This window comes from Diadema antillarum, unplaced genomic scaffold (genome assembly GCF_040938485.1).
Source record: "Diadema antillarum isolate AM-2024a unplaced genomic scaffold, OU_Dant_1.0 seq00000047_RagTag, whole genome shotgun sequence".
Lineage (NCBI taxonomy): Eukaryota > Metazoa > Echinodermata > Echinoidea > Diadematoida > Diadematidae > Diadema > Diadema antillarum.
Window position 1 is genome coordinate 352,551 of NW_027271156.1, and position 13,712 is coordinate 366,262.

The 13,712-nt window shown below is 36.7% G+C and overlaps 1 protein-coding gene across 11 annotated transcripts in view; it reads right to left on the reverse strand.

The window, feature by feature from the left end:
* LOC139725492 (MAM and LDL-receptor class A domain-containing protein 2-like) overlaps positions 1–13,712 on the reverse strand; it is a 197,655-nt gene that overhangs the window by 19,323 nt on the left and 164,620 nt on the right. For all 11 annotated transcript variants that reach the window (XM_071636574.1, XM_071636577.1, XM_071636569.1 and 8 more), the window contains 5 exons: positions 9,621–9,656; positions 9,164–9,280; positions 8,819–8,836; positions 7,724–8,050; positions 524–634 (listed from right to left, as the gene is read on the reverse strand). In XM_071636574.1, the coding sequence (XP_071492675.1) occupies positions 524–634; positions 7,724–8,050; positions 8,819–8,836; positions 9,164–9,280; positions 9,621–9,656 (609 nt within the window). The remainder of the gene's footprint in view (positions 1–523; positions 635–7,723; positions 8,051–8,818; positions 8,837–9,163; positions 9,281–9,620; positions 9,657–13,712) is intronic.

Consider the following 13,712-nt stretch of genomic DNA (forward strand, 5'->3'; position numbering starts at 1 on the left):
AAGAAAGACAGAACGAAAGAAACCCTTTGTTAGAAAGTGGAGAAATTGACATCATGGGTGCCACTTCATTCAAAAATTGTTCAGTTACCATTGAAGATTAAAATGGAAAGATGTAATTGCCTTTCAGAGTGGAACACTGTGCCATGGTGAATAAGACTCTGGACAATTAATTCCAAAAGTCAAATCTCAGTGTCTGCAGCCTTGAACAAAACGTTTTGTTTATTAACATGGATGGGTATCTGGAAACACTAGTGAAAGGGTAATATTGGCTACATTGCAGGATAAAGAAGACTATTTTACACATATGTTTTATACATCACTAGTCTTGTGCAACGTTGTGAAATTCTAGTATCATTCTTAGAAATCTTATGCATCGAGGTCTGAAAAAAAAATATAGTGTTACCTATAAGAGAGTCAGGACATATAACAAATCTCAACGTGGAAGAACAATATTTTTCTCAATCAGGCAGGTAAATACAAGAATTGAAAGAAGTAACGGGGACGGTTATGATGGCTAGCTTACCACAGTTGTTTTCGTCGCCACCATCGGAACAGTCAACGATTCCATCACATTCCCAGGAGTCTGGTATGCACTGACCGTCGTTACATGGATAGTCCCACGAATTACAATAGCCTGGTCATAACATTAAATCATAAACTCAAATTAACTTTTCGGGTGGGCATTTTCCGAGGGAAAGTCATGCGTAATGTAATTTTTGACATACTCCCTCATTACGACAGCCGCAACCGAAAGAATATTGCATTGTGTATTAGCTAGACTAAGCTTTTTGTGTGTGTTTGTTATTTTACATAAGTCATTTTTATAGCTTTTCTATAATTTTACACTGTGACGAGAAAAAAAAAAACAAATTCTGAACATTCAGAAAAGAGTTTTGAAGGTCAATTTGTTCCCTCCATTTTTCGTGTCTTCCATTCTATCTTCGTATCGTTGTACCTTGGTTTTCGTTTTATATCTCATTGGTCTTTATGCCGACTAATAGGACCAATACTTGCACTGATACACAATAGATCATTTTCTGTTATCTCATTCATCAAAATCCAATCTAAAGAACATACATGTAAATGTGATATAGCATGATATAACACAATATAACGTATACCACAAGTGATGTAACGTGTATCTGCATACCTGATGTTGCGTATCCCCCCGTACAGAGGATGAAAATTGAATGACGAAATACATTAATCAGTACAAGGTGTTGAAACACAGATAACCATTGGCTGATTGTCATTTGTCATTAAATTACAACTTACAGACATGTGTAGGCCTATACAAACAGGGAATGAGAAACAGTCATTTTCCTAAGCTTCCGTTCCAGTTCTCACTTAAAGGACAAGTCCACCTTCATATACATTAGGATTGAGAGAATCCAGCAATATTAGTAGAACACATCAGTGAAAGTTTGAGGAAAATCGGACAATCCGTTAAAAAGTTATGAATATTTTAAGTATCTGCGAAGTCACTGCTGGATGACAAGACTACTACAGTGTATGATGTCACATGCGTACAACTATATAAGGAAAATAAAAAGAGAATTCACAAAACTTTACTTTTTAATAAAGTGCACATTTCTTCGACTTGCTACTGACGTATGTTAAGGGTAATATTATTCCCCCTGTCTTCTGAAAGAGAGAAGTCGAGTGTTCTTTTGTTATGCGAGAAAAATGGAAATATGTTGAATTTTCTTTATTCTTTCTTTATATTATTGTACTCTTACTTTAATAGTCTTTTCATCCAGCCGTGACTGGGTTGAAACTAATTCATAACTTTTGAACGGATTGTCCGATTTTCCTCAAACTCTCACTGATGTGTTCTACTAATATTGCTGCATTCACTCAACCCACATGTTTTTGAAGGTGAATTGGTCCTTAAAAATGTACAAAGTATCAATGATGATAATAATTCGAAAAACACATGGAAAAGAAGTATCAATCTTGAAAAGCTCTTTGTTTCAAAGCAGTATCTTAAATTGATGGGTAAAGTATTGGTTGAGGTAAGGATTATGCTTTTAACGTTTTGCAAGATACCAAGAAACCAGTTATGACATAGTACAGAGCTTATACCTTTAAAAGAGGAATTCAACGAGTTTATTTGATGAAAATCGCATAAGTAGTGGCTGAGATATAGAAAAAACAAAAAAAAGTGAAGCAAAGCGATCGTAATAAAACTCGGGTCCGACCTTTTTATTAGGATTGTTCTGTTTAGGATTTCTCAGCCATGTCAAAAACCAATTTTCATCAAATAAATGTTGATTTCCTCTTGGAATTACATGCTCTTTCACATTCATTAGGGTTTTCTAATCATCTCACCAGGAAATGATGGGGAGTGGTGACATTACGCGTCACTCTCATTTTAGTTATTGGCATATAGCATTATTTGACAAAATCGCTTCTTGATATAAACATATTAACTCAATTTTTATAGAGGCGAAAAATATGCTAAAAGTGCCTCACAAGCATTAAACTGTGCCGTCCTCAATCCACTTATCATTGTTTTCCCTCCAATAACGAAACATATTACAAAGATAACATCGTGACTAAATAAACATAGGAGATAATTCAAATCAGAGAAAAACATTTAGAACACTCCTAAATAACGATAAGATGCAATCAGCGATTGCCATTATTTCCCTGGCTCTTATAATAGTCAGAGTCAGAAAATAAATTAGTTTAGTGGTATTAGATGTAACACATATTACTTAATGCTTTTATCTCATCTTTCGTAATGTATATCCCTAGGTATGATTTATCCTGAGTCGTGGAGTTCCTTAAGCGGGGTTCCTACTATCACGATCGGCGCTACGATTGAAATCGTGGTCTGAATAGTAAAGCAATCGTGGTGATCTTATCAGATCCTTTTGTATCAGATCTTGAGGTCAATCGTGGAAATCGCGTTAATCGTACAAAAATTTTGGACGATTCGAAAATTTTCTGCGAATGACACGATTAATTTTTGATCGTGATCATCGCATCAGATTTTCTTGGATTGTATCAAAACGCAGAAAATCGTATCTAATTGTGCCTCTTAATCGTGTTGATCGGGATGGACTTTTTCACTTTCCTTCTGCTAATTTTGCACATTTGCTTATTTTACTCGCAAATAGTATATAATTATTTTGTATTCCGCGAGGTTGAATAAGGGAGGGTTGGCACAATGAAATATATATAAAAATAATAAAAACACCACTGAAACATCCACCAGAAGCAGAATGTTCCACATACCTTACAAATTAACTTTTGTGACTTTTGAAAAGTGACCATTGTCGTGGATGTAAGGTCACTCGTTCATGACTATAAAGATCACTGTCATTGTTTTTCACATAGAAGTTAGTCAATAAGTGTAGCAATACCCCTGCGAAATAATTTTGCTTAGGACTTTTTTTTTGTTAAAAAGTGACATTATTTTAAGGGAGTTACCTTTCTGTTGTGTGTGTATGGCGGTTTTGTTAACCACTGTTAAATAAAACAATAAATCAAGCCAAACCAACCAAACTGTCAATGCCCCATGAGGTAGTAAAATTTTGAAATAAAAATGCACATGATACATATTACGTGAATATGAAATCAAACACACAAGCAAAGCTATCAGTTCGGCCAACTTTCTTATATTGACCTTATATAACACTTATTATGTTAGCATTCAAAAAGATCTCGTCCTTTTTTTTAACTTCAATTTTATCATATTTTCTTCATGTATTTCAAAGAAAGGTGAAAACATTTGTCTTGATTTTTTTTTTTTTTTTTTGCCTGGAGAAAATGGGACAACGATCTGATCTTGTTATTTGCTTGGTTTTTTTTTTGGGGGGGGGGGGATGAGCATGTCGATTCAGTAATCTATTTATTTCTTTAGGTTAAATTAGATGAGGGAATGTCTGAGGTTATTGCTGGCCTAGGTGATGCTTTCTATCTGGTGATAACGTAATTGTCATTCGTCGTAATACTGCAAAGGTCACGTTCTCATCATCCTCAACCTGTCAACCCTTGTCATCATTGTGGTTGTGGATAGTAGGCCTAATCACTCTGCAGGAGTTGAGGAAACAATGAAAGCCATCGTCAGCCGGACTATCCCATTCGCGTCCAATCGCACCTGAAATGGGGTCGCTTTTGATCCCGATCGGGAAAGATATCGTATCTTAGGCCCCAGTCACATAATGCTCTGCGTCCATGGTTACGTCCAAAAAAGTCATTTTTTCCCGCGGACTCTCGCGGATCCCTTGCCGTCACAAGAATTTTTTTCAACAAAAAATATGGAAAAATGCAGGCGATGAGGACAGATACGATCAGATGCGGACACCTGCGTCCACTTGCGGATAATCTTACGAATTGACACCTTATTTGTTTTTTCTACTTGCGTAAACTTCCGAATACTTCTGAATACTTGCGGAGAATTACGGATAGTTACAGATTGTTATGAATAATTATGGACAATATGGTTTTCTCTGACGATCCCCGCTCAGTTAGTGTATTATGACAACAAGGTTATCACATATCGTACTATCTTATATTGTGCACTGTAGGGAAAAGCTGAAATTATGTCACGTACAACTTGTAAAGACTTTCGCATTCCTTTTATTTGTTTTACAGCAATAGAAGAAAAATGAAATTTTGAACTCTAAGTTTGAATTGATTTTGTGCAACTCAAATATGAATATACATCATTAATGTCCAGTATTCATAGCATAATTATACCACAAATGAAATATGATGTAGATCGATAAGTTAAACAATAGAGTACGAAAGAATAAATTACAGTCATGGAATAGACAAACTTTGATTTAGCTGTAATTGCACATCGATAGTCATGACTTACTGGGATATGTTAAGGAGACTGATATAATAACCGTTACCGTAATGCTCGATAGGTTTCCAGATACTAAAAGATAAACGTCTGGACTTAAGAACACCCCTCCATTTCCAAGGTACAAAATAAGAAAATGCAATACACATTCCATGAAGTGTAAAGTGATTAAGACTTTATAGAAATACAGTCGTTCTCATTTTATATCCTAGCTGTTTATGACTGCCCCACATTCTCCCCGGAAAGTAAAGTAAATGAAATGCTGTAACCCCATTCTCTACCAAATATATTGACCTTTTTCGAATAACATGCATTTAGAGAGTGCAAGAAAAATAAGTTCAGCACTAAGGGTCAACAATGTCATTTGTATATGGGTGCCACTTAAAATGACCATTTTGTGGGAGAAATTTATAACTCGACCATGCAGCGGTTCTGCCACTCCACCGCTCCGACTGTGTTGCAGTATTCCTTAAGATATACAATGTGCTGCAGCTTAGCAACACGGGTGGTGTACTAATAGTTTACCATAAGTCTCTATTCCCATGGGTGAGGAAATGGAAAACGCCAAAGGACGCAATTGTCCGCAGCATCCATAACTGTCCGTAAATGTCCGTAAGCGGTCGTCAGTGTTGTGATACGTTAACTTGCGGTTAATTTCGGATACTTACGGTTGACGGGAATAAACGCAACTGGACGGGAGGTAAACTTATTTGCGGATGATCTGCGTCTAAGATACGGATCGTTACGTTCAGTTACGGATAATTATGTTTAGTTGCAGTTACTTGCGTAAGTCTGCATCCGTAAAGTCTCTCTGCAAAATTTTGAACATTTCAAATTTTTAAGGCTTGGCCCCGTCATCTTGCGTTTCTTTACGGATTAGTTACGGATAGTTATGTCTACACACGACCCTGCGTATTTCTGCGTCCACGCTGCGTCCCCCTGTGACCACTCATCCGTATCTATCCGCGGCTGACGTAACCCATCGTAAGGCGCTGTGTGACCAAGGAGCTTCAAACTGAAGCTCCTTGGTGTGACTGAGGCATTATTTTGAAATGTTCAAAATTTCGCAGAGGGACTCCACGACGGATGCAGCCTTACGCAAGTAACCGTAACAAAACGTAATTATCCGTAACTGAACGCAACTATCCGTAGCTTGGACGCAGACCATCCGAAAAATGTTTACCTCCCGTCCATTTGCGTTCATTTGCGTCCACCGTAAGTATCCGAAATTAACCTCAAGTTAACGTATCACAACACTTACGTCCGCTTGAGGACATTTACGGACAGTTACGGATGCTGCGTCCTTTGACGTTTTCCGTTTTCCACTCCCATGGGAACAGAGAGTCTTGGGAAACCACACCACCCGTGTTGCAAAGATGCAACGCATGTACCTGAAGGAATACTACAACATAATCGGAGCGGTGGAGTGGCAAAACCGCATGGTCGAGTTATGAAATTTCTCCCATAAATGGTCATTGTAGGCGGCACCCATATACAGATGACATCGGTTGACCATTGATGCTGAACTTTTTTCTTACACTCTTTGAATATATATTATTCGAAAAAGGTCAATATTTAGGGTAGGGGATGGGATGACGTCATTTTATTTACTTTTCTGGCCGAGGATGGTGTGGGACAGCGATAAACTATATAAAATGAGAACGAATTTAGTATTTCTCTTACAGTCTTAGCCACTTTACACTCCTGAATGTGGATTATTTTTTTTATTGTATGTGGATAGGGAAGGGGGTGTTCTAAAGTAAATTTTTTTTTCTGGAAATTTATCAAGCATTACTTTATGATAACAGTCTCCTTAATATAACCCATTAAGTCATGAATATCGATGAACAATGAAAACGTCACGTAATCAAAGTTTGTCTATTCCATGACTGTAAACTATATTTTCTTCCTCTATTGTTTAACTTATCGATCAATATTTTATTTTATTTGTGGTATAATTGTATTATGTATTTTGTACATTAATGATATATATCAATATTTGAGTTGAACAAATAAGATTCAAACTTCAAGTTCAAAATTTCATTTTTCTTTTATTGCTATAAAACATACTGAATGAATGCTAAAAATCCTCACAACTTGTTCGTATAAATATAATTTCAGTTTTCCCCAGTGTACATAAGACAGTCCAATATGTGATAACCTTGCTGTCATGAATACACTGACTGAGCAGGGATCGGCACGAAAAACCACATTGTCCATGATTATTCGTAACAATCTGTAACTATCCGTAACTATCCGAATATATCTGGAACTCTCAGTAAATATTCGCAACTCTCCGCAAGTGTTCAGAAGTACTCGAAAGTTAACGCAAGTCGAAAAAAAAAACCAATTGCGTGTCAATTCGTAAGATTATCCGCAAGTGGACGCAAGTATCCGTATCTGTCCGTATCACCCGCATTTTTTCCCGTATGTTTTGTAAAATGTTCTGATGATGGCAAGGAATCCGCGGGAGTCCGCAGAAAAAATTGACTTTTTTGGACGTAACGCCGGATGCAGAGCATTATGTGACTGGGGCCTTATCTCAACAGCCCGCATTGGTTTGCGGTATTCGTATTGGAACGTATCAGAACGTAGCTGCACGCACCAGATCGGGGATCCCGATCGTCATGATAGTGATAGATCGGAACCAATCATTGATTCAATCGGGACAATCCTATCTGATTGTATTTGAACTGAAGACCAGATCGTGACAGATCATATTGCTTGAAATAGACCAATCGTTACCATATCGCATCCAAGCGAAGCAACATGTTCACTCGCATAACCTCGTATCCAAACGTGAAATTTCAGACGAGTTCAACGAAACTTCCACGATCAGTTACGAATGTCCAATCGTGGCGTTCGTTATAGATCGTGCGATAGTGGGAACACCGCTTTACTCACCATAACAAATTACACCAGCGTCCTCCCCATGAACGCAATTGTGCGAGCCAAATCCATTGTGCGGACACTGACTGATGTCCATCTCGATGCCAGAGCAGTGGACATCGTCCATCCAGATCGGCCCGCTCCCCTCGCCGAAATATGCCGATTGCAGTGCCGAGGAGGCGCCGCTATACCCGAGCATCTTGCAGATGACATTGGCGTCATTCAAATCCCAGCTATCATCGCATATTGTTCCCCACTGGTAACCGACAGAAACTTCCACTCGACCTTCGTAGTACCTACTTCCATTGCTCAAACGAAGTCCATCCACATATAGAGATGATCCTGTGAGAATTCAATTAGGGCATTCTCAAGTTTAAGAAACTGTCTTTCCGTTACTTCCTTATGTTTACGATTCATTCATTCAAGCGTATGGTCCTGGTTGATGCCGTTTGCTGGCTATTGCTAGTCGGCATCTTTCTCCTGTTTTCTTGTCTGAGCAGGCAGGGGACCACTTCACAGGGTTAGCACCCTGCTCTTTGCTATGAATGAATGAAGTAGGATATGTATACATATATATATATATATATATATATATATATATATATATATATACACATATATATATATACATATATATATATATATATATATATATACATATATATATATATATATATATATATATTCATAACGATCCATTTGGAGACTAGATTTATGAGTCGCTCATTCAAAAAATCATGGAGAGATATTCACATCTGTGCTTGAAAAGGTAACCCGGAGTCACGGTTGGTTACAATACTAATCAATTACCTTCTTTTATCTTATTACTAGTACTATAACTAGTAATATTATTTCTAGTAGTATGCAACATTATGATTGAATATTGCATAAGACTTATCAAATATAATGCAAATGTTTGTAATGTGCCACTATCTGGAACAGTGTGGTGGGATCTGTTATATCATGTGATTACCCCTCCACAAACACTTGCCAAATCCCCAGTGTGTGTGTGTATATATATATATGTTAGAAGGCAAACCTTTTACTATGAAAGAGGGCTATTGCAATAATCGATTCCATTTAATTATAATTGCTACAAAATCTTCATACCTGGTGTTGCGTTTCCCCCTGTGAAGGTGATAAACAACGTAATACACAATTAGTACATGGATTTAACAGTTTTAGGCAACAATTGCCTGATAAATGTCATCGTGATATTTATAATAGACATATTTATACAAATAAGATACGAGAAACATTTGCTGTCTTATCATAGACCTTATCTGATGTCTGCTAATTATGAACCAAACTTGAATACAACACCTTTGCACATCAAACACACAGAATTCAACAATAAACAAAGGCATGCCTAATAAATTTAAAACACAGGATTTACAATAACATCAGTAGGATTTTCAAGACCTTAAAGTTTCAGGAGTGAAATGCGACACCTACTGCAATCGTTTTCATCGCTGCCATCGGAACAGTCGAGGTATCCATCGCAGTGACAATAATCTGGTATGCAGTTTCCATCGTTACACTGAAACTGCCAGCTTCCACAGTATTGGTAGACTACAAACAAGAATATTATACAACTCTTTATTTTCACGGCTGCCCAAGTTGCATGTTATTATTCTAAAAAGAAAGTGCCATGAAGTACACGCACATTGTATATCATGACATGTGAAATTGTATGATAATTTATGAACAAAAAACAAACCACGATATACTAGAGCATAATCGATAAAACTCTTGCAATGTATTGCAACATTATGTAACAACAGAATGTGATGCGATATTTCATTACTAATTTCCAAAATGAAAACAGACACCAAAGAGAAAGCCTCTCATTGCGGTGAGGTCTCCAAACACCAATCGCATGATGCCCCGAAAGCCTATTTTTCAGTCATACCTTGCGTGGTGTACTCAGGATAATCAGTTGTGTAAGCTGTGAAAGAGAGAAATGAAAACATTCCAAATGCACGGTAAATATTGTTTATGGCGGAGGTGGAGAGAGGCAAACATGTGTTTATCATAGACAAAGAAACTGTTCAGTTACCACTGAAGTTTAAAATGGAAAGATGTCATTGCCTTCCATAGTGAAACACTGTGCCAATGTGAATTTGACTTTTTTTTCTGGGGATAATTGGAAGGGATCGTAGAAGCTGTTCAGTGCCTGACATGTTTCCGTTGGCAATGAATAAACAATTCGGATCCAAAAGTAACCCAAACTAAGAAAAATAGAGACGGTCAATTGTTACTACATTCAGCTTACAGCTCAACAATCACAAATTACAAAAGCAATAAAAAATCCCCATGATCAGAATTCAGATAGCCCATTCCAAATGCCACACTCGTACACGGATATGTACACAGTGGCACACAACCTAACATTAATGACACTTACTACATTTAACAGGAAAGTGCGGAACTTTGCACTTAATGTCAAAGCGAATTGTAGAATAATTCAAATCTGTTTAAAGCAATTCACTTGAACCATTTCTGATAATAACTTGAAATCAGTGCTCGTAGTGTTTAGAAACGAACAGTTTTCCATATGCAATGACCTGACTGTGCTAATGCAACTTAAATTTCATTTCATGTTCATCAAGAAAACTAAACAGGAAGAATGATAAATATTTGAAGACTATTATTACACGGCATGTTACCAAACAGAGATTATCATATCTTTTGCGTGGACAGATAACATTCTTTATCGAATCCAAACAAAGTTCGGCGTATTATTATTGTTATTATATTCTTTATTCGCTTCTTACAAAGCACATATATATACAGTAAAATATTCCTAAAAACATGCAGATACAATGTGTAGACATGGATACAGAAATGAAATATTAGAAAAAAAAAATTAAACATACACACACATAGGTCTAAAATTGCCCTCAGGGAGATCCAACAGATATCCACATATTTTCGCCCATCAACACTCCCTCACCCGTGCCCGCTCTGACTGTTCGGGGAAGTGAGTGGAGCACAGCACCCATCCGTATCCCGGCTAAAAAACTACGCACCCAATCCAGCACAATGTACCTCACTCTCTGACTACTAGTACAATGTACATGATGTGTACACACAAGTGCGCACGTGCGCCCGTGCATGCTCTCATAGACCAGGGAGGTGAGACACACATGCACACATTGTTCAATAAGTACGATGTTCTACTATGCACCCGTATACGCACAACTGTCCCCGAAGCAGTCATGATGATATAAAAAGAAAAAAAAAAATGCATCTTTTACTCTATGTTCTGTATAATAGTGTAGCCAGTACAAAAACTCATTCTCCCTGAAAGTATTCCATTCCAGCTACACTATGCCACCTTAATGTAGACACAGATACGAAATCAACTCATTACATTCTTGAGGGTTTAAAAAAGAAAATTCTTTGTAATCCCTCATATGTATCAATTCCCTTATTTGCTCGGCATTCCTCATGGCTTCATCCATCTCACCGCATAATGCCTTCCATCTTTCATTTATCTTCGACTGGTCTAAAAAATACCTACTATTCAAAAATCTCAAATTACCACCTAGTACAGAATATGCTCCAAATCTACTCATTCCTGTTATATAAGAAACAATCTGATTCTTTGTGTTTAAAGATTTTATTATAAAATTCAAACACCTTCTATGGAACCATAATTCAGGGCTCATCATTGCTGATAAAAAAGGCAAGAATGCATTATGTGTCTGCCATGGAATTTTCCATACTCTTCGAACAGCAGTTCTCCAGTGTCTATATAACGCATCTAAAGAGGAGTCATATAATGGACATAACTGAGAGCCATAAAAGCTACAACAAAATTTTTGAAACAAAACATTACGTACCTCACACTTGGCATATCTAAAATTACTCAGTAAAATATTACACTGACGGTTAAAATCACCATTAATTTTAGACATATCAGCATGCAAAATATCATTTGTAATAATATGACCAAGATGACATATATTGTCTACAACTTTCACATACTCTCCATTAATTGTTATCCTTGGATCTACAACTTCTTTTCCATCACATTTGAATATAATAAGCTGACTTTTGTCACTATTAAACTTCAAATCAAATTGAAAAGCATATTTTTGACAGATAGTAATCATTTCCTTCAGAGCTGACACATTTGGGGATAAAATGATCAAATCATCAGCATATGAGAAAACGCCACTAAACATTTGACCCATGTAACATCCTTCACCGAGTGCCTGCAGTTGATGCAGAAGCCCATCAATATAGAGACAGAACATACATGGAGACAATATACCACCTTGTTTAACTCCATTTGAAACTGTGAAAAAATCAGAATAAACTCCATTCCATCTGAGTCTGATCTTCTGATCTAAGTACATATTTAGCAACAGCTTGCAAAACATTGGACACACCCCTTTGCATAACATAATTTCAAATAATCTCACAAAGTTGACTCTATCAAAAGCTTTGCTGGCATCCAACACAAGACCATAAACATTGCTCTTATCATGGAGAAAATATGAAACTGTTTCTCTAACCATACTTGTGCACATTGTCGTAGATATCCCCTCTTTAAACCCAAACTGTAGATCACTTGTGCATAAATGATCTAGTTCTCTATTCATAATAACTAATTCTAAGATTTTTCCAATTATACTACTCAAAGTTATTGCACGAAAATTACATGAGTTTCCAAGATTTGCCCATCTTCCCTTTGGAATAGGGACCATTGTGTTTCTAAGCATATTTTCAGGTGTATACCCATGTCTAATCATTGCGGTAAACAACAAAGCAACATATCCACTTACAGCGTTGTTACCATAAATAAAATGATCTGACATTACTCCAGTAATATCGTCTTTCTTCGACTTATTCAGCTTTTTTATAGCATTGAACACTTCAGCTGCTGATATACCATGATCACCATGAGTACATGAATCACGCCTGCATTTTTCATTCAGTAGACTATCAATGTTGTTTTTGAGAATAGCCATTTCTCTTTCATCAAAGGAAACACTGTTATACAGATTCTCAAATTTGTGTGCAAACATTTCAGCAATATCCTCTTTTCCCTGCTTTCCATCAACTACATTTGGATATCTTTTCACATTTTTAACACTGTTACATTTTTTTACCTCTTTCCACAAATTTTTTGAATTACCAGATGCAATAGCCGCAGCAATTTTATCACTTTTTATTGATTCAGACTCTTTCAGTATTCTTTTTAGAGCTTTATGATATTCAGCCCTTGATTTCTTTCTAATCTCAAACAACTGACCCTCTTGTGGACGTCCATTCTCAACCCACATCTTATGCCAAAACAATGCATTTTTAAAAAACGGATCAACATATTCATTCCAGCCAGGTATCACTTTACTCTTGACTTCTGAAATATCTTTATCAAATATTACATTAGCTGCTGTCAAACATGCATTAATTATATTCTCATGAAAATTATCTATATCACAGTAATGATCATTACAATTCGTCCCACTGCAATGAATAGCACATAAGGGGACATCAATCTTCTCTAACAAGCCTCTTAGTAATGATTCATACCTATTGATGTCTTCCTTTTTGGCATATTTCCAGTTACACACAACCTCCTTTTGTCCTAGGGGACCTGGAATAGATTGGTTCTCAGCAGCCTCAGAGACGTTCAGATCCAGTAAACATCTCACAGCCACATGATCAGAAAAATTATGTACTGTGTCAATACATTCGTATTCTTGAACAGACTCTGCTAGATTTTCAGTTGTAACAAAATGATCAATCAATGATGTAGCATTAGTCCCTTTACTTCTGTAGGTGTAATCAAACATACAACACTCATCTTGTGTGCAAACTTTAAAATTATCATTGAAAAATGTTAAAAATAATCTGGTTTGATAAGTATCTCTGGAGATATCAGTGTTAAAATCACCACCAATACAGACATAGTCAACATTGGTTCCTTCCAAACAAATCTCAATATCATTTAAAATTTCCTGGTACTGCCGTAAGTTACCGTACTGTG